Consider the following 20,364-nt stretch of genomic DNA (forward strand, 5'->3'; position numbering starts at 1 on the left):
TTTAAGGGGCTTTGTGTGAGTCCCTTAACGTTTTTCTGCACCTTAGTGTATCTTAGGATATCTGCCTTAAGTGTCCACAAGAATCTTATTGATACATTTTACAAGGTATCCACAGGATTTGAAAATAAAAAATAACAGATGGTAGACCTACAAAATGTAGTGTGCTAAAGCAATTAGCCTGAACTCTTCATCCAATATGATTTACTATTATGTATCGATGAGCCTCTCTTAGGTGTAGTATGGTAAAGTGGTTTGGAAATAGTTGCTGTACTACCTAAAGGTGTCATAATTGACCAGCAAAAGAACTATACATTAGACAAGACTGGATGAAGAGTAAGTGATTGGCATCCCATTTCACTTGAACTGTCCCCTTCATGTACATGCAGCTTGACATCCTGATGGATGGGATTTATATTATTCTTCCTCACTGGATCCAGACTCTACTTCTAGTTGTAGGAAGTAACGCATCCGGAGGCAAATATTTAGTACAAGGGCATGGTGTGCAAGAAGCTGATAACATTTAAACTGGTAAAGATAGTAGAGCCACATGTCCTCGTAGTGTAGAATTTGTTTTTGTGCAGTTTGTGTTGTCTATCACACCAATAGTGTATGTTTTCTGTTGTTTGAATCAGGTGTCCGATCAGCATCAATGGGTCAGTAATTTTGGAAGGGCAGGATCTCCCTACCATCAAGAGATTCTCATTCAGTGCATTCAAATTTATCGGTGATTCGAACACGATCTACGTTCACTGCGAAGTCAACCTCTGTAACATTCAGACATCTGTGTGCTCCACGGTGAGTACAACTGAAGCCCCAGGGACATTGAATTCCAGTTGTTCAAAAATGTGCTAAATGCCTTTGTACTTTGTTTTTCTGATTGCTCGTTGTGATGAATGTGGTGTTTACTCATCAATGGAGATCCTGTGGTTGCGCTGGTCAATACGTCAAGCTAGTCCGCCACTCCTGGACACTCTCACTCCTTCAGTATTTGTTAGTGTGGAAAGAACAAACATACCTTTTACTTGTTTGGTAGTTAGATATAGAACACCTACCCCATCATTTTAATTAGTCTCTTGGTGGTGCATAGCAGGCTAGGGTCAACATATTAGCTCACTAGCTTACATTTTAGAAACTTCCGAGCCAGGCCCACAGAGATGGAAATTCGGGTAGAAAAACCATTATGTACGTTGGTCTGGTATTTGCATATTGCACACTGTTCTATTTATTAGAATATTGGATTAGATATTTGTGTTCACTAACTGAACCTGTCCAAGTGGGAGTTGAGATCCTTTGCAGTACAGATTTTGGAGATGTAGCCTTAAAGCATGTAAAACATTTTGATACGTATCAAGCTTCAAAATATTTATTTGAAAATGGACAGGTGTCAGGAAAGTATAGGAACGAAGACTTCCTGGAGTGGTGTGAGCAACCAGCAAGGGTATTCATTTGCTTCCTACCCTATACTTGTGTACTAGGGCTTGATAAATCTATCCGTGTATGAGCCCCTCCATCTCTAAAGGTACAGCATCAAAGACCATGACCTAGAGATTGTTGCTCTGGTAGAGAAATGAAACCAGAGGATTCTCTTTCATAATTACCATTAATTCCTAACATTGGAGGACTTTCCATCACCACACACCTTTAAACCACATCCTGAGTCTGGGCGTCTTGCACTGCAGCAGCATGCTACTTATGCAGTGCATCACAATGTCTTGCTTATTACAGATGTTTAGATTCTTGTGTGTATGGCGGGGACATCTGTTAGTTACATTCTTGTGCTTAACAAGGTTATTCTGAGGTTGCTGGTAACTAAGATGATTGACCAACATTAATGAGTCTTGGAAAGGCACTCGGCAATGCTGGTTAAAAACTAAGTAAAATATGCAATTTGTCATGAAAAGCACGACACGTCATTCAGTTTAAAACGTTTTAACGGTTACAATAGCATTAGCCATTACATATGTTCAAATCATAAATATATTGTCATACCAGGACAGGCTGACATGTTTTTTCAGTACCTTTTCATGTACATTTTCCTAACATGCTAACCATTAAGGTATCAGTAACAGAAAATATTATTGACTTTGAGCCAGTCTTGCTCGTCTTTCTGTATGTCTGTATGTATTGATATTAATAATGTTCGAATCTAACTAATCATGCAAATGTTCTGGCCAGTAAAAAGGGAGTGCTTGATTTCTTCTTCTTTGTGGAGTTTGAGGGGGTGATAAGAGTGGGGATGCCACCTGTTACAGGTGAGATATTCTTTAAAAGGATAGTTCTTACGTTTTTTCCTGAACATCAGTACAACGTGTGCAAGCGTGGTGTGTAAAGGCATGTTGTTAACATGATGGGCACATGGATGCAGAAGTCTAGTCTTCAGGAATGTTTCTGATTTGTGCTGCTCCGCTTCTGCTCACTTCTAGTCTGGCGCTGTGCTGCTGTTGCAATGGCCTTTAGGATGTTCCATTAGTTATGCAAGGCAATTACACGGAGTAGTATTATTTGATTCAATTAAATATGCAATCCAAGAACTTCAGGTGGATCCCTCCTGAAATGATCAGCGAAAGATGACATCCGTAATGCTGTAAAAGACACCATCCACGACAGCGTTGGCTTCGTCTACTAGGAAGCGAGCCCTTCTGCTTGGGGATGGACATCCTTCTAAACCAACTCCTATAATGAATGGTGTATACAAATGGTTGAAGAAGCACTTTCAATCTTCTTTACTTACTTTATTGATCAAGGAACTGTGCATAGCTCATACCTGTCTTGTCCTCCAGTGGACTCTTTCCAAATCAATGTGTCATTTAAATTTGGATCTCTTTGTCTACTGTGAGGGAAATTCTACAGTTCTGACCTTCTTCCTCATTGTCATTCCGCAATGGAATATGTCCTGGTCGATGATCCCCTGACATGGGTTTGTGCCAGTTGACAGTATGATAGGGGTTGAGGAATTTCTCTTCTTCTGAATCTCTTGTTCTGAAACTGAAATGAGAAGATAGCCTTGAAAATGCCTGCTGCAAGACGAAGCATGCGGGCTAAATATTTTGTGATGAACGATAGTAAAAATTAAAATGTGACAATATATGTACCACTTCAAATAACTTTTATACAGTTCATCAGTGCCTCGAAGTGCAGTAATGAGGGTGTACAGTTTTGTAATATGTGGAGTTATACATGATGGGAAGTTGAGCGAAATCTCTTCCCAAATTCCCTCTCTTTTTCAATGTAAGGAGCAGTAACAAAACATGAAAGAGAAGTGCATTTGTAGAGTGCACATCACCCTAAATAGTGGCAATATATTAGCAGCAGATGCATGCTCTCACCCACTTCTGAAAGGTTCTCAAAGGACATGTTTACAGGCTGGCATGAAATGACATGTTACACCATAAATAATGGGAAGAAAGTGGCTTGGCTTGGCACGTTGTAGCAAATGCTCATTATACGCCTACATTTAGTGACATATATCACAGAATACAGAGTACTTCTGATGATGCATTTTCCCTTTTAGCTAGTTTGGGTGATAGTTTAATCGACTACATTTCAATTATCTTGGATTCATCAGTGTATAAAAGGGGAAATGTATGTTTTTTGAAAATGATAACTTAGGGGAAAGCACATTGTATTTTTTATACCATGCCTTAGATACCGGGTCTTTAAAGTGATTTTCTCTTTTATTCCTTCAGATGTGCTCATCCAGGTCTGCACGAGCAGTGCAGGCAAGCCCAGTAGTGGAAGGATCACTTCTATCCACTGGGCCTTTTGTTTATGAAACAGAACAAGTGTCAGATATACAAGGTAAGGAGGTCATCTTAAAACCTTAGTCTACGTCCTGTTCTGCTGAGTACCCCGGCAGCTCTTCTGTTTTTCACATCTCATGTTACTGATAAGATAACTTGTATGGGTGTGTGATACATGGAAAAGGCGACTTGAAAATAGCTAGCTACACTACGAAATAAAGTAACTGAGTTGTTGGTGAACTTCTATTTAACTGTCTGTCTAGCTGTCTGTCTGTCTATCCATATATATATATATATATATATATATATATCACGTTATTCAGGCCAAAACAAAGTTGCACACACTCAGGATGGTGAACTCGGCAAGAAATTGGGGGCATATTATCAAGAAACGGCGTTAAAATTATCGCCGCTTTGGCAGCAGAAAACTGCCACTAAAGCGGCGATAATGGGCTTGATAATATGCCTTTGAGAATTTCCATAGAAGCCCATGTTCTGGTGTCAACATGAGCTTCTATTGGAATTCTCTGCGGCATATTATCAAGCCCATTATCGCCGCTTTAGCAGCAGTTTTCTGCCGCTAAAGCGGCGATAATTTTAACGCCGTGCTTGATAATATGCCCCTTGGTTCTTAAACTACTTCAGCTTCTGCAACATGTTTCAGCTATCTCCGCCTTGTTCACACATAAAGGGTCACCTCATAACACACCTATAAAACAGAAACAATAGTGCACAGAAATTGACAAAGGACTGGGAAGAGTGATACAACATGGGTGCCATAGGTTTATATGTCATAGCTAAAGTTGCACTTTGAGGCAAAGAAATATATCTAAAACTAATACATCTTAAAGTAAAACAAAGTACATTTCCATAAATGAAACATGCATAGGATTAAAATATTCAATAATGTCTTAACTAAATCAGAACTAATTTTTGCTGCTACTGTAATAATGATGCGGCTAATGTCCCTGTTGCAGCCTTACATCTTCAATTTGTTTGTTTATTTTCCTATGCCTCAACTTTTTCCATATCTAATGGTATGTTTGAATACTGTGGAGGACTTGCTCCAATTGTGACAGTTTTTTCTTTTATTAGTTAATGGGTGAAGCTACGCACCATGTGGTATTATGATATTACGACTGTTCTTATAGCTTATGAATTGAACTAACAGGCCACTTGGCAGAGATATTTCAAGGACTTTGCTTTCGTGGGCAGGAGGGTTGATGCAAGTGACTGTGTGTCAGAGTTTTACTGTGATCAGCAATAGAAATGATTTGCTTAAATTAGGACACTGACATTTTTTTATATGCTTACTGACATAGGACATACATACGGATAAGGCAGATAATATTTCGGGACGACCACCACCTCTCTGTGGCAAATAATTGATTTTAAAGGGGCCCCCCTGCACCCCTGGGCACCACCACTTTCGAGGGGCTAAAATAATTTAATGTAGGGGTCCATCGCAGCCCCCCGGCACAGGGATCACCACCCCCTGGGGCTAAATTCTATGGTAGAGAGGAGCCATGTGGCCCCAATCGTGGAGCCATTTATGGCCCTGGGGACCACCACCTTCCAAGGTCAGTTCCTGCTACCTCCTGAGGTGTCCACCCTTGGTAGGTAGCTGTTTGCATTTGTTTGGTGGGAGCTGGCAGGTCCCACTAAGAGAGAGGACTGACACGAGAGGCTAGTCCACTGTAATAAACTTAAATCTAAATATATGGTCTCGTGATTGGGTCACGAATGCCAAACAGGAAGTAGAGCCCCCTCAGAGTCCATGACCGGCATGATGTATCCGGCTCCTGCAAGCATCTTGCAAGAGCCATCACATTTAAAAAACATTTTATTTTTTAAATCTAACCACCTTTTATTCACTACACTGTTATACATTATCAATAAATAGTAACTGAGAACGATATAGAATAGATAAAAAAATGTAATACTTTGCAATCTCGCAAGCCTCTGGCAAATTTCTTGCGATCCTCTTGTGAGAGCACTGATGCCTGAAAAATTGCTGGTGATTTCTTGTTATCAGAGAACAACTAACTAATAAATAACCACATAAATAATTTCTATTAAATATTTAACTGTTTACTATTCACACACATTTTTCAATGAATTTTGCAAACTGTCAACCATATGCTATTCTGTTATAATAAAAAGAAATAATTTACTAAAATAATGTGTGAACGGGGGCATGGCTTCGGAGCCGAACATGGCGAACTTGTCTTCTTAGAGCTCCGCAGTTGCTCCTTCTCAGGGCCAGAATCCTGCGCAATCCTTGACCCCAGCTGATGTTCCCATGGGTCACTCACCGCGGAGCACACCGTGACCCTGCTGACAAGGTTTGGAGGGCCGGCAGCGGCCGTGAATGAAGCCGAGAGCGGAGGAGGCTGTGCTGCGGCTGCCGTTTACTTTCATCGCCGGAAAGACAGCTGCGGCGGTGGTGGCCTTGTCTAGTGCGGCCCCTGGGGAGCACGAGAAGTGGATCAGACCTGGAGAAGGCTGCTGCTTGCAGGCTGAGTGGACGTCTGGCATCGCCACCGCTGCACCATCGTGGTGCCCATCCCCCACCTCCCTGGGCATCGGCACCTGAGACGACTACGCTCCGGGCCTAGCGGGGCTCCACATGAGGCCTGGAGCTCTCAGACCGCCGCATTGCCTGGCCTGCCCCTGATACCATCAGGGACTGATCGTCCTATCTGGAGCTAAGGAGTCTGCCACTGGGGGTGCGCCTACATGAGGGTGCACCAGGAGACCCGGATTGGGGGCGACTGAAAACTGAATCCGGCCTGGGTCGTTGTACAGGGGAGACCGCCTTGCTGCTGAGGTGTTAGCGTCGCCTGTGGCCCTGAGTCTCACTGGTGAGTAGCCTGACCTGTGTCCAGTGCCTGCTCTGCTGGTCCCGCTGCTGCCTCCAACGCCAGCTTCCCGGAGGAGGAGAAAGCGATGTGAGGCCTGTGACCCGGAGACTGCCCGACTGGCAGCGCGCGTGGGCCTCCAGGCTGTGTCATCCATGGTCGGCCCTCTCCCCAAGACTGGGGCCGTCCTGCGGCACCTGGGCTGCTCTGGTGGCGGGCCCTTCCCGGCTCGCCGGAGACATCGAGGAGCTGGTCCCGTGCATCCACTGGGGGCCTCTGTGTGTGGAACTGCTGGAGACGCCAGAGCGGTGCCCTGCGATTAGACCCGGGGTGGGGTGACACTCCCTGCTGATTGCCGCACGCCTTTCTCCTGCTGCCTCCCCCTTCATCCCTGCCTGCGGTAGGGGCCGACCTGGTGCGGGCCCCTTCGGTCTGCTCCTCCAGTCGCCATGGGCAGAGACAAGCATGGTGCGGCGGCTCCCAAGCAGAAAACTTTGGACCACTACACCACCGCCCCTGCTGGGAAGAAGGCTGATGGCGGCGATTACCCAGTCGCGGACTGCTCTCGAGGCCCAGATCGGGGCCATGGATTCCGAGGTGTTGTTTCTCTGCCAGGATCTCCGAAAGGTAGTTGACCACATCACTAAAGCAGAGACAAGGGTCTCCACTGTGGAAGACACTGTATCCACCTTCCAGAAGAAGGTAGACAAACTGGCCATGGTCTCACAGGACCTGGCGGCGCGGGTCGAGGATGCGGCAGATCGGGCCCGCCGCAACAATATCTGCCTGGTGGGTTTCCCGGAGGGCTCTGAAGGGACGTCGATGGATAACTTCCTTTCAGGCTGGCTTAAGGCGCTGCTGCCCCCGGAGGACATGTCTTCCTGCTTTGTGATCGAGAGGGTCACTGTGCCGCCCGGGGAACGTCCGACTCCAGTGATCGCCCGGCTCCTCAATTATGCTGATCGGGATGATATCCTGCACTACATCTGGCTCCATAAAGACAAAATGACCTTTGATTCCCATCCCATCTTGGTCTTCCCTGACTATACCAAGTTGGTCCAGCAGCAGCGCCAGTCCTTCATGGCGGCCAAGCGACGATTACGAGAATAGAACTTATCCTACGCGCTGCTGTTCCCTGCCTGGATGAAGGTGATCTACAATGCCAAGACATTCTTATTTGATACCCCAGAGGAGGTCTTTGTGTGGACAGATGAGAGACGCAACCTCAAACCTCATTCGCCTCTCCATATGGACTCGGACACCTCCCAGGGCTCACACTGGCGTGTTCGGCAAGACAGAGACTCGGCTACGAGGTGCAATAGATCCCGTTCCAATTGGCGTGCCCAGAGTCAGATGGGCACAGAGAACTGAAGGTAGCTTTGGGCGTATAGACATATCTTATCCTGTTCTTCTCTGGGAGGCTTTCAAGCCCACAATTAGAGGGGCAGACATAAGCTATCGCACGGGTGAGAAGCAGCGCCACCGGGCACAGATACAGGAACTGGAAGACCGACAGGTCGAATTGCAATCCCTAATGGTGGAGGGCTCTGACTACAACATCCGCTGCATACCGACCGTGCCAAAGAGGCCTGGTTGGCAACCCAATATAGGATTTATCAATGGGGAAACAAGTCCAGATAGATGCTCCACAGGCTCTGCCAGGCAAGAGCGTCCCTGACGCAGGTCCCACTATTGAGATCCCCGGACGGTGACATGTGTGCCTACCCGAGGCGGTGGTTCAGGCCTTTGCCAATTTCTATGCAGCACTCTATGAGGAGCGCGAGGTAATAGCCGAACCCCTTATAGATGACTTCTTCACAGATATCGCTCCTCGCCGCCTTTCGGACGAGCAACGCGACGCCCTGGACAAACCCATTTCCCTGGATGAGCTGCGGACGCAGCTATCCAATACCCACCCAGGACATGCACCGGGCCCAAACGGGTTCCCGTGCGACTTCATGCGCCCACATATGGGGACTCTCGGTCCTCATCTGCTCAAGGTGCTACACGAGGCCTCAGAGCAGCGCATTTTGCCTACGGATTGGTGACACGCCGAAATCGTAGTCTTCTTCAAGCCAGGCTGCCCTCCCGAAAATCCAGGTTCGTATCGCCCCATTTCCTTGTTGAATTTCGAGCCTAAATTGCTGGGGAAGGTCCTGCCCGACCACCTCCGCACGTGTATCCAGGATCTGGTGCATCCAGATCAGTCTGGTTTCATGCCACAATGCTTCACCAGACACAACATCAGACGTGCCCATAACTCCGTGACGGAGGCTCATCGTCTGGGGCTTCACGCGGCGGTCTTGTTGGCAGACATAGATAAGGAGTTCGATTCACTGAGCTGGACTTACCTTTTTAAGCTCTTAAAGGCTGTCAACCTGGGACCTCGCTTTAGGGCCCACGTGAAATTATTATATACAGATCTCACTGCATCAGTTCGTGTGGCCGGATACTGCTCGGCTCCCTTCCCCATTTGCAGGGGCACAAGTCAGGAGTGCCCCCTTTCTCCGCTGTTATTCGCCTTAGCTATCGAGCCATTAGCTGCGTGGGTGCACCTGGACTCTGTCTTCTGTGGACTGAACTGGTCACCGGAGTGCACGGACAGGATCGCGTTATATACCGATGACGCTCTGTTCTTCATGTCAGATCCTTGGGCCTCTGGGCCACGGGTGCTCCAGATCCTGTGGATCTTTGGGGAGACTTCCGGGCTCTGCGCAATCCTTTCCAAATCTATCCTGTGCCCCATATGCGGGCCTCGCAACTGATCATCGCTGATGCGGGTTTCAAGTACCTCCGAGTATATATCACGCGGTCTCCTAACGAAGCATGGTCGCGTAATATCGCTCCACTGCTCGCGGCGGTCCACGACGAAACAAGGGTATGGTCCCAGCTGCACCTTTCGCTATATGGCAGGTCTGCCATTTTCAAAATGGTGTCTTTGCTGCGCTTGCTTTATCAGCTGCAGAATTACCCATATCCTATCCCCCGTCGTGGTTTCTCCAAATAAATGCGCTCCTGAATAGGTTCCTCTGGGGGGGGTGCCGTTCAGGTGGCGCTTGCAACGTGTATCCAGTCTACGTACTGCGGTGGGATTGCGACAGCCGACGTTCGGGCGTATTACTGGGCTTCGCACCTCCTGGTGATCAATGAATGGTATGGCTCACAGGTAGACCCGGCCTATGCGGTGGAAAGGTTCTTCATGGTGGATACCACGCTGCTCCACCTCTTGTACAGCTCCTCGTCCCTGGTGGTGCTTCCTCCGGCCTGTCCGACTTTTATTCAGATATAGAGGTGGGTGGTCTGGTCTATGGGTTGGTGGGGCATGCTGACCAGCGCAACACCCCTCTGGCAGGGCTCACACGGCCGGCCTGTTTCGACACTAGTGGCGTTCCGTTGGTGGGATGATATTGGGATATCCACGCTCAGAGATATAATTCAGGGGTCCACGCTTAAGTCCTTCCAGAGGTTGTAGGAGGATTTCGACCTCCACAAATCACACTTCCATAGGTACCTACAGCTCCGTCATGCTTTGTCCCCCCTGATACGGCATCTCACGTCTTTACCCGAGTTTCACCAGAGGGTCAGTTGTTGATGGGGGATCTGGAGGCTCACAAAATCTGGCAAATTTATCAAACCCTCATTACACACTCAAAAACCACTATCCATTGGATCCGAGTGGCGTGGGAGGCGGACTTGCCCACCCTGACGGATGATGATTGGGCCGAAGCGCTGGCCAGCCCCAGGTATTCCGCTGTTTCTACTAGATATAGGCTGATCCATTTTAAATATCCCCACAGAATATATTACACAAGCCTTCTTGAACGGCTAGTAGTGAATAACTTGTCAGTTTAATGTGATAGAGTTACACAGATGTAGACAGAAACTCATTCGATGTGTTTATATCATGTTTTGTATGGTATGTATGGTGCGTGGTTGGGGAAATGGGGTGAGGGGTGAGGTGCTGTTTCTGGTCTGATGTTCTGCAGACCTCTAGGGTGGAAAATTTTCAGTACCTAGAACATTTACAATATGCCTTTCAATTGTATGTTGCTTGCCGGGCTCGCCCCATCTGGTACTGGGAAAATCAATAAAATTTGTTGTTAAAAAAAAAAATAATGTCTGAACACAACATGTATTATACAAACACAACATGTATTATACAATCATTCTATCATACATACACTCACAAAATAATTAATTTACTTAAAAAAGCCTAGAAATACACTACCTAAGGTTAAAGTAACATTCTAGTTAGGTTAATAAAAATATTTGTATGTTTTAAAAAACCTTAGAAAGTCACTGTGAAAACCAAAGGTTAAAGTAACTTTATAGTTAAGTGAAATACAAATATGAGTTTTCAAATTAAAAAAATGTAGAAATTCACTACAAAAAACAAACGTTAAAGTAGTGTTGTAGTGAGGTGAATTTCTCATTGACAATGTTAACATTTTGAACTAAGAGAAACACAGAAATTCAGCAGTTTGAGTTAGCAGCGCTAACTGTAACTTGCACCCCATGCACTGCTTATGACTTCACATTTGACATCACTCACAACATGTTCTATGACATCATTTATGACATCACTGATGACATCACTGATGACATTTCAAATGACATCATTGATGACATCACCAATGCCATCTCTGATGGCATCATCCAGGCTTCAATATCCCACGTATTGTCTGTATGAATTGCTGTGACTTTGCACAAACTATAGTTCACATTCACAATTAACCACAGATATATGAGAAATCCTCATTGAGTACAGTGTTGAATCTCTATACTGTTCAGAGAAAAGCCAAAATAGTGAATACCAGTTCTAAGATATATGCTCTACAACGGACAGCTTTTATCTATATTTAACTTGTGACAAACACTGATCCTACATCAAGAAATAAAGCTGAATACCCAGGAGAGAGTTTCCTGGCAATCTTTTAACATTCTATAGTGTCAGTGGTAAAATGCAATCTCCGAATTCAAAAATACAACTTCCTCTGTTTTAGTTTGCTTTGCTGTTCCCTACATGTGTTCTGGTGAAAACCACAACACTGATTTTGGTGACATAAAAAAAGCTCAGCTAGGGAAGGGGCAGACAGATTGGTTGAATAGTTTGCTAGTGTTGTTTATAACCTTTTTCTAATCAGAGTAAGTTTACGACTCATTTGACACTCAATATGAGTGAACCTTCAATTGCTTAGTATCCACTGTTAGTGATAACTTCAGATTTTGATTTGTGGTACTTGCAAAGTTTGACAGCATCCAGTGAGGTTGTTTACCTCTTAATCATTCACTTCTGCAAGACTGCCTGCTTAACTATAGGCAATGCTGGGTTTAAAGGCCAGTATTTGAGAATTCAGGCCTACCAGTTAAAAATATAATACATTATTTTTCGTTTTGTGGAATTTACTGTACTTCTGTCATTTCTAAGTGCCTCAAATAACAGTAGCTATTATTCCTTGACTAAATTGTGCTTTTTATAACTGACTGTGGAAGGATGAAAGACAATGTGGGGCTTCGCTTATTCTTAGAGCAATCTCAGTGACTATCCCATGCTTGTTGGTTTAGACCATTAACAAATTCCCTTTATGTTAGTAGTCATGGAGGTATTCCAAAGCGAATGATCATGCAATTCTAGTGTAGGTATTTTTCACTTTTGGCCTCTCTCTATATTGATGTGGGTTACATACAATGATAGCACCCAAACTCAACACCTGCTGTGAAAATGTGGAGACTTAGAATCTGTACACTTTGAGGAGTTCCTCTACCATTCGTCAAACTGCTTCAAGATGGATGAAGCAAGAAAATTAATGAAATCATCATCTCCCAGACTAACGCCATTTTGACTCCTTACCGAAACAACTGTGGGGCATATCAGCACCAACCGGCGATAATTATCGCTAAGCGCACTTAGCGCTAGGAAAATTATCGCCGGCTAACGTGGATTTTTATCGCTTAGATAGCGTGCTATTAGCAACGCTTATCTCAAAAGCGATAAAAATCCTAACGCTAACTGCCAAACGTGAGATTATCGCTGGAAACCCAGTGATAATCTCACGAAGTTTGGCGTTAGCTTGATGATAGGGCCTCACATACTTAGCCATGATATCCACCTTCCATAGGATTAAGTCAGTCCTGAACCAGGCGTAAGGAAAGTAGCGATAACAGGAGTTATCGCTACTTTTCTTGCCGCTATGCTTCATAGCGTGGGGCTTGATGATAGGAAAAATGTCGCTTAGCGACATTTCTCCAGTCATGTCAGGAACACCCACATTGCATCTCTTTAGAGATGCAAAGCTGGGCGTTAAGAATCTGGGCATTAATGCAAGGTTTCACGCGATAGCGTGACCTTGCTGATTAGGCGATAAAATTATCGCCGCTTTTCGGCCGAAAACGGCCGCAAAAGCGGCGATAATTTTATATCGCCTCGTTGCTGATATGCCCCTGTATTCTGTAGTTGGACTGTAGAAAGAAGTACAGAAAATTGCATTGTTGCCTATACCCTTTCTGCAACTAGCTTCTTCTTTCCACTGTGCAGATACTCACCTCTTTGCACTAAACGTATTTCAAGTTCTGGAGACCTTGGTTAAGCACAGAAAACATTGGATAAAGCGCTTCCCTCCAGATGATGCAATCCATGCAACACTCACTCTTATTCTGGTTCTTTAGGTCTTCGAGCTGAGGGATGGTAGGAGAATTGGTGAAAGGAGATGCAATGCAGTGTATTTGACCCCTTGAGCTTATGAGACAGAAGAGTAAAGGAGTCCACATTAGTGGGGAACTTTCTGTCTTTCACTAGAGGGATGAGGTTTAGTCATTAGATACCATTACACGTTTATAACAGCACACCTGTCCTGAGCTGTGTCTGCTGAATCCCAGTGAAGGATAGAAGAGTATTACTCTATACTTGACTTCTAAATGTATAGTCTGATCTTTAAAACTTATTTTTATTTGTGTTTATCGTATGTAGGATCCTCCGCCATCAACAGGAACAACTACAACAACAACAATGAACTACAAGCCCAGTTGAGCAGCTCCCGCCCTCCCGCTGCCGCGTGTCTGCCACTCCTGCTGCTGCTGCTGCTCTGCTGGCTGGTAATTGTCCTGAGCTGAAGACCCTGAGGGACAAAGGAGACTCACTGACAAAGAAACATCCACATCCAAGGCCATCATTTTCACCTCTTCAGAAAAGTGTGTTTTAATACCACTCAAGAAAAGGGAAATCCATAATGAGGTCCAGCAACCAATGGACACAGATCTACTTTGTCGAAATCAGGAGTCACACAGGTGTCGTAAGCAGCTGTTTGCATCTACTTTTCACTGTTTCATAGATAGGAAACCCTACAACAGTCTTCAGATGGATGACCAGCTTATGCGTTGTATTCAGAATTTGGATAAGAAGGCAATGGCTTTGCTGCTTGCAATCTCTATATAAATGGTTTTGAAAGCAGAATGTTTGACAGACCTCAACACCTTAAATCTTTTTCCCCTCATCATCTATCCTTGGTGGCATTGGCTGTCTTAGGTTCTCAATATGCACAAAAAAGAGCTGCCATAGATTAACGTACTGAGTACAATATAATGCATTCTCCATGACAAATCACTGCCCTTTTTCATGTTGCTCACAACCAGTCACCATCCTATAGTTTGCTGACCAAGCAAAGTGTGTTGAACTTTGCTCTTCAAAAATGTAGACGTGATGTCTCTGGCTTCCACCAAAGTTAACCTAATTTCATAGCTGAATTTTTAAACAGGCTTTCCTTTTCCCTGGGCTACTTCATCATCATTTTTCTTAAAAACCTCAGAAAACTGCTAATTTCTGAACTTTGCGTTTTCTAAGCGGGTGCTTGGTGCTAAAGCAAAGATTTTATCGTAGATAACTGTCTAAGATGTTTTTGGATATTTAGGTGGGGGGTTTCTAAAAAAACTAATAATGATGACTTGTTTTGGTTGGAAATACGCAGTATTGTCACAGTTGTGTGAATTGTTTTATCTCCTGGATGCGGCTGTCTGATAATGTTATTGTATTGGTTAATTATCGATCATTCGTACCTTCATTGTGAGACTGTGCAATGTATACATTTGAAATGTGTATCCTGATTGCTTTCATGGTGTTGATTTTCCATCCCTGTAAGAATAGTTTTTTCTTTAAAATAAATTTTTCTGCGCAGTAGTGGTGGTGTCCTACAATTCTTATCTCCTGCACGTTTCCGCCTGGATTTTCTAATTAATTACTTTATTTGGGCCCTTTACAAATGAGAGAACCATTGCTCACAGCGGGATGAAAATGCAATAATAGGAATGAGAGTTATATTCATATGTATTAAACTCAATTATATTTAAATTTGAATTTACCGAGCGTGTAACACCCCTGAGGAGGCGTGTGTAGCAAGCGTGGCTAGCAAGCCACATGGTACAGAGGAGTGAAGGCAAAGATGGCACAGACAAGGAACACGCGGGAGGATTCATGAAAGTGCGTTGAAGGAGTCTACGGATCGGCCCATGAGTAGGCGGTACAGCTGTCTCTTTAGCTGTTTCCTGGTTGAGAGGCGCAAGGGTGGGCTCTAATCTCTCAGGCTATTGTGGCCTTTCAGAGGGAGCATAAGGCGTTGCAAACCTGCGTGTCTCAATCCAAGAGAAGCAGAAGGGCAGCGAAGTGTGGCGGGTTTTCAGGTGTGTTGCCCTCTATGGAATGCAGCTGAGCTTGAATGTGTGCATTGTGTTTAATTAAGGCCAATGCAGTTTATGAGGATGGACGAGATCTAAGCAATCGTTTTTAGTTGAAAAGTTCGTCTGTGCTGAATGCAAGATGGCTTTGTACGGCCAAGGAAGATGCAGGGGCAAGACAGGTGAAGATTAATCCAGGGCTGCACTAGTGATAGACATCGACAGCAAGCAGCCAGTGTTTACAGGGAGTGAGTCATGACCTGTTAAGATTTCAGGCTGGAGTTAAAGAAACCTTACTGCAGAGAGTATTACCATAGGACAATATCAGTCAACAGGGCAAACTGTTTATCATTGCAACCTCAAATATTGTTAAACACAGAGGTGGCTATATAGGAATACTGGTGCACTCATTTCAGAGAGTTTCCATCACACAATGGAACAAATGCACCGAGCAGGCCAGACACTGCTACCTTGAGGTCTCAAATGAGCCAGAAAATATTAGCCAGTCTAAAAATAAGCATACAATTTCCACATAGTTAAGGGAGGCGCTGGCCACAGTGGAGCCATAAAAACAATCGAAAATCCACCTGAATAATGTATATTGAAGCAGGATAAGGGGACTGCAAATGGATTGAGGGTGAAACGAAATGAATGAATGCAGAATGACAAATAAACGTAGGAAGCACCGAGAAAAAAAGGGACAGAGATATTGGGGGCCAAATTTACTAACATTTCACGCAATGCAAAACAGCAAGACAACTTGCTGTGCAGTATAAAGTGGAGCGAGCTGGAGTGCACCGTATCTACCAAGATATGGTATGTTCCTGCTCTCTATAGGTGCTAGCACACAGAGCGGAGCCTCGCACCAACCCAGACACTCTTGCACCAGGGTGCTGCAGGCAGGGCTGTTTTTATTCTGGAAGGGACACCTTCCTGCACTAAAACAAACCCAGATGCTTTTTTCTCTTTCTGTGCTGCAGAATGCTGCACACTTAAAAAGATGTAAAACAAAGGAGAGATAATCATATTTCTTCTTGTTGCACCTCCTCTTGGAAGGTGTAGCATGTTTACGCATTCCCAAGTTTAGTAGTGCTACTAAATCTGGGAAAGCACCAAAATACATTGGTGGATGCGTGGGAACAGCCAAACTCCACCCATGGAATGCCTCCCAAGGCAGAGTAACACAGGGCAAGGACTTGCGCTACCTTGCGTTACTCCAGATTTACTTTGCCACACAGAGCCACGCAAGGCAATGTAAATATCACTTAAGGGCTTGCGTCACTTTGCACTACAATGGAGACTCAAGTTTTTAGTAAATCTGGGCCCTGATGAGGAATGTCTCATGCATCACATTATGTGCATTATTATACTGCAAAGAGTGAGTTGCGGTGCCAAGCTCGGAAGGCTGGCTTGGCTCCCTGTCTAGACGCTGGCCAGTTCCTCACCCTCCCTCTGACACTAGAGCCCACACTTTGCCTACTTTTCCATAAAGGTCAATAGGCGAGTCATTCTCATGGCATAACCATCTGCTTAGACCAACCAATCTCTTCGGAGGCCTTACATTTAATTGGACCTAGATTTCTACTTGAGTGCTACCCGGCCAGCTCTAGGCCGCATGCTTTCTCCCTGCAATGAGTGGCTCTTACCTGATTTCATCTAGTTGTCAGTTGCACTAGTCACCTGCCACATTAACATTAAGCTGCCGTTCAGACCCCTGCCTACCAAAGTACTTTTTTCTGTAGCAGTAAGAAGCCTGACAATAAAGGGCAGGGCCGGATGGAGGGTTGCTCATCTTTTGCAAATTCTGCTTTAGATTTCGTGCTCTGATCTGCCTCAAAAAGGCCAGCTAATCCTGTTGAATTTAATGCGATGGCCCCAGGCCCTCTTCTTGAATTCTCTTTAAAAAAAATTCCAATTACCTAAAACTCTCCACCCAGTGTTTCAGAGAAGACACAGCTATGACTCAGTGGCAGTGCTTCACGTAGATTGTGATACATATTAGAACGCAGTAGTGTTTTCAACAATGTAGTGATGTGAAAGTATAAGCAGTAGTCTTAATATATTAGTTCATGCTATCCTATGTAAAAACCTATTTTGGGTCTCTAAATCCTTAAATATATAACAGGGGAAACCGGTGCCTAGCATTTAACCTGCCCATCTGTCTGTTTTCTGACCTCATTTTAAGTTGGATTGCCTAGACACTATAGGGCTAGTGTGGGGAAGATTGCGCCGCAGCCATGCCACCTAATGTAATCTTGTTGTCCTCCAGGCTGACATGTTTCCCCTGAAGCTTCTCCTGCATACACAGCAGGAGCTGCTTCTGTGGATAGTAATAAGTAATGGTAAGTTTGGTCTGCCATGCAAACGTTGCAGTTCTGTCTGCCCCTTAGGTTATTGCTGAAGACAGACCTCCAAACCAGAGATTCACCTCAGGGAAGACATAACTAATGTACTCCATGCTCTGGAAGTTCTCTCAGCACTTGGGTACTTTTTCTACCTAGGGCTGCCATGTCACAATGATGCCGGTGTCTGGGCGCCATAAGGAATAGGTTTGCCATGGTGTTGCTGGCACCAGCTCTGCCATTGAACGCCTCCCCCTCCCTCCCCCCCTGCACTTTAAATGTAGTGGGGAGTAAGAGGACGGTGGATGGCTAGTCGAATGTACTTGTTTCTGTCCTGTTAAAACACTTGTGTAAATGGACCCTTTATTTGTTTTCAAAGCAATCCATTTGACTAGACATTAACCTTTCAGTTTGATGACTGTAATTAGGTCTGATCTAGAAACCACTTTAGCCGTCTTGTCAAGCTCCTGTTTTATAAAACCAATCCTAAAAAAGTACAGATATGTATATGTACATAGGTATAGGAGGAGTTTGAAAGAGCGGGCGAGTGAGTGGGGAGCGTGGGTTTGGGTGAGGGGCAGAGAAAGAGGAGGGTTACATGTGGTGGAACGATTGAGGTGTATGGAGATGGTAGGGGTGTGTGAGAAGTCCGGCGTCCCGACGGACCGAAAACAGGAAGAGCCCAGGCAGAACATGCACCCACGTCCGGGAGCGGTTAGCGGTCTAGCAGCAGTAAGTAAGGAATTGGAAGTGTCTGTGATGTCACGCGCCCCGGACACTTCGGAAGAAAGGGAAACGAATGGCGGAAGGAGCGGAGTGAGGACGACTGACGCGGAAGCTGTAGTGGTGGCGACGACAGAGGAAAGAGACGGAGTACCGGAGGAGCTGAGAAGAGAGAGAGACGACGGAGGCACAGCCACAAAGGCAGTGGAGATTACGAGCAAGCCCGGCGGCCCAGAGGAGAGGAGTGGGTCCCTACGCCACGGCCCAAAGCACGGGTCGTGGCTCAAGGCGAGTACCGTTAGGTGGGACATTCTGGTGGGGGTGGTGGGGAGGTGCAGGTGCTCTGGCCAATTAGGAGACAGCAAAGAAGAGTGGCACTGAAGCCAACAAATGGTATGCAATGGGCAGGCTCCAAGCCCTTTACTGAAACGTTAGTCTTGCGAGCAAAAGCACCTACGCTGTCACAGGCTCAACCTAAAAAAAAGTAATCACCTGAATATAACCAGTGGAATTAAAGTTCTCCAATCAAGAGGATGGTAAAGAAACTGCTCTGGAAGGAACAAGCACACGAATAGGAAGTAAAGATATCTAATAAGAAGCACCAAATTATATTTACAATAAAGCCAACCAAGTGTGAAGAATACAACTCAAACGCAACTGCTGCTGTTTCGGTCCCAAAACATCCCACGTGGGTGTGGTTAAGCAAATGAGTGTCTAAAGCAGTCCTGGCTTCCCTTTTGCAAATCTATACTTTCTAGTCAGAGAACACAAGAACACGACATCCAGAATTCCCTATGACATAAAGCCAAATGCCTGGTATGGTTGCATCCAGGAGAAAGGGTGGTCACTCTACTCATGGGTATTTCATGGCGTTAAGCAGCAGGGTGGTGCTAATCTCACCTGGTTTCTAACACCACGGTGGGCGGTTGCCAATGGATCTGGTGGGATACCCGCCATGGATCCACAAGGAGCAGAAAACCACCGCCGGGAACTCTATGGCTCCTGTACGTTCAGTGACGCCTCTCTTGCGTGCCAAGCCTCGGTTAGAAATAATTCAGAGAGTCGAAACAATGTTTAAACTGTATGCACCAGTAAAATGCTTCCGACAGTGTGTGGCTGAAAAAACCCACACTGCCTGGTTGGGCCAAGCTCACAAGACGTCCGTCTAAGAAAAGACATCAGAATTACATTTGACCCGAAAGGGAAATATTGCTACTCTAAAACCACCGTGCTGATTTTTTTTTTTTGCATAATTTATATCGCGCAAACTCAACCTGAAGGTACTGGAGCGCTTTACATGAGCACCGTCTTTACATTACACATTCAGGCTCGGGGAGATTAAGTGATTTGCCCAGAATCACAGGATGTGGACGCGACCCCGAGGCTCGAACCCTGGTTTCCAGCGCCAACGTCGGTAGTGTTGTCGACGGACCACATCTCCTCCCACGAGCCAAATACACAAAGGAGGCGGGGCAGAGTGACGACGTTTGTTTTACATAGAAGATAGACCAATGAAGCAAGCGAATTTCGTACTAGATACGTTTGGCCATTTAAAGAATGCAAAATGTCCACGTTCAGTTATAGAAAGGTAGGGGGATAGTGCTGTTAGGGAAGAAACGACCACAGATATGGGTTCTATTGCAAATGGTGTTAAGGAGTAAACATGAAGCAAACGTTCCTCATAGAATAGTATATGTTTATATTGAGTTTGCATGACGTTACAACGCAAGGCTATGGCGCGTTTCTACAACAAATACAACGCAGCGTAGGATTCTTCCCTGCAACTGTCACAGGCGCTCACAGAGAGCTCCTTTGCAGAATGGGACAGCAATTCACTTAAAGTTACAACGCAACGCATCCCCTCCCGTTAAATATTACAACCATACGAATAACAGCATAACTGACAAGGAACATTTTGAACACATAACAAAAGCAAGAAACGCATATAAAAGAAAATACATATGTTCTCAGAGTCCTAAAAAACAACCTTTAAACAAGCATTGGCCGCGCGGCCGTGAAAGCGAAAGTAATAGC

At 45.1% G+C, this 20,364-nt stretch overlaps 1 protein-coding gene across 1 annotated transcript in view; it reads left to right on the plus strand.

Annotated features, from left to right (window-relative positions):
• Positions 1–14,771, plus strand: part of LOC146809271 (alpha-tectorin-like) — a 324,857-nt gene extending 310,086 nt beyond the window's left edge. The window contains exons 29-31 of the mRNA XM_085616088.1: positions 633–795; positions 3,687–3,798; positions 13,569–14,771. Of these exons, the coding sequence (XP_085472214.1) occupies positions 633–795; positions 3,687–3,798; positions 13,569–13,711 (418 nt within the window). The 3' untranslated portion in view covers positions 13,712–14,771. The remainder of the gene's footprint in view (positions 1–632; positions 796–3,686; positions 3,799–13,568) is intronic.
• The last annotated feature ends 5,593 nt before the right edge of the window (positions 14,772–20,364 follow it).

The sequence above is a fragment of the Triturus cristatus genome, chromosome 7 (genome assembly GCF_964204655.1).
Source record: "Triturus cristatus chromosome 7, aTriCri1.1, whole genome shotgun sequence".
Taxonomy (NCBI): Eukaryota; Metazoa; Chordata; class Amphibia; order Caudata; family Salamandridae; genus Triturus; species Triturus cristatus.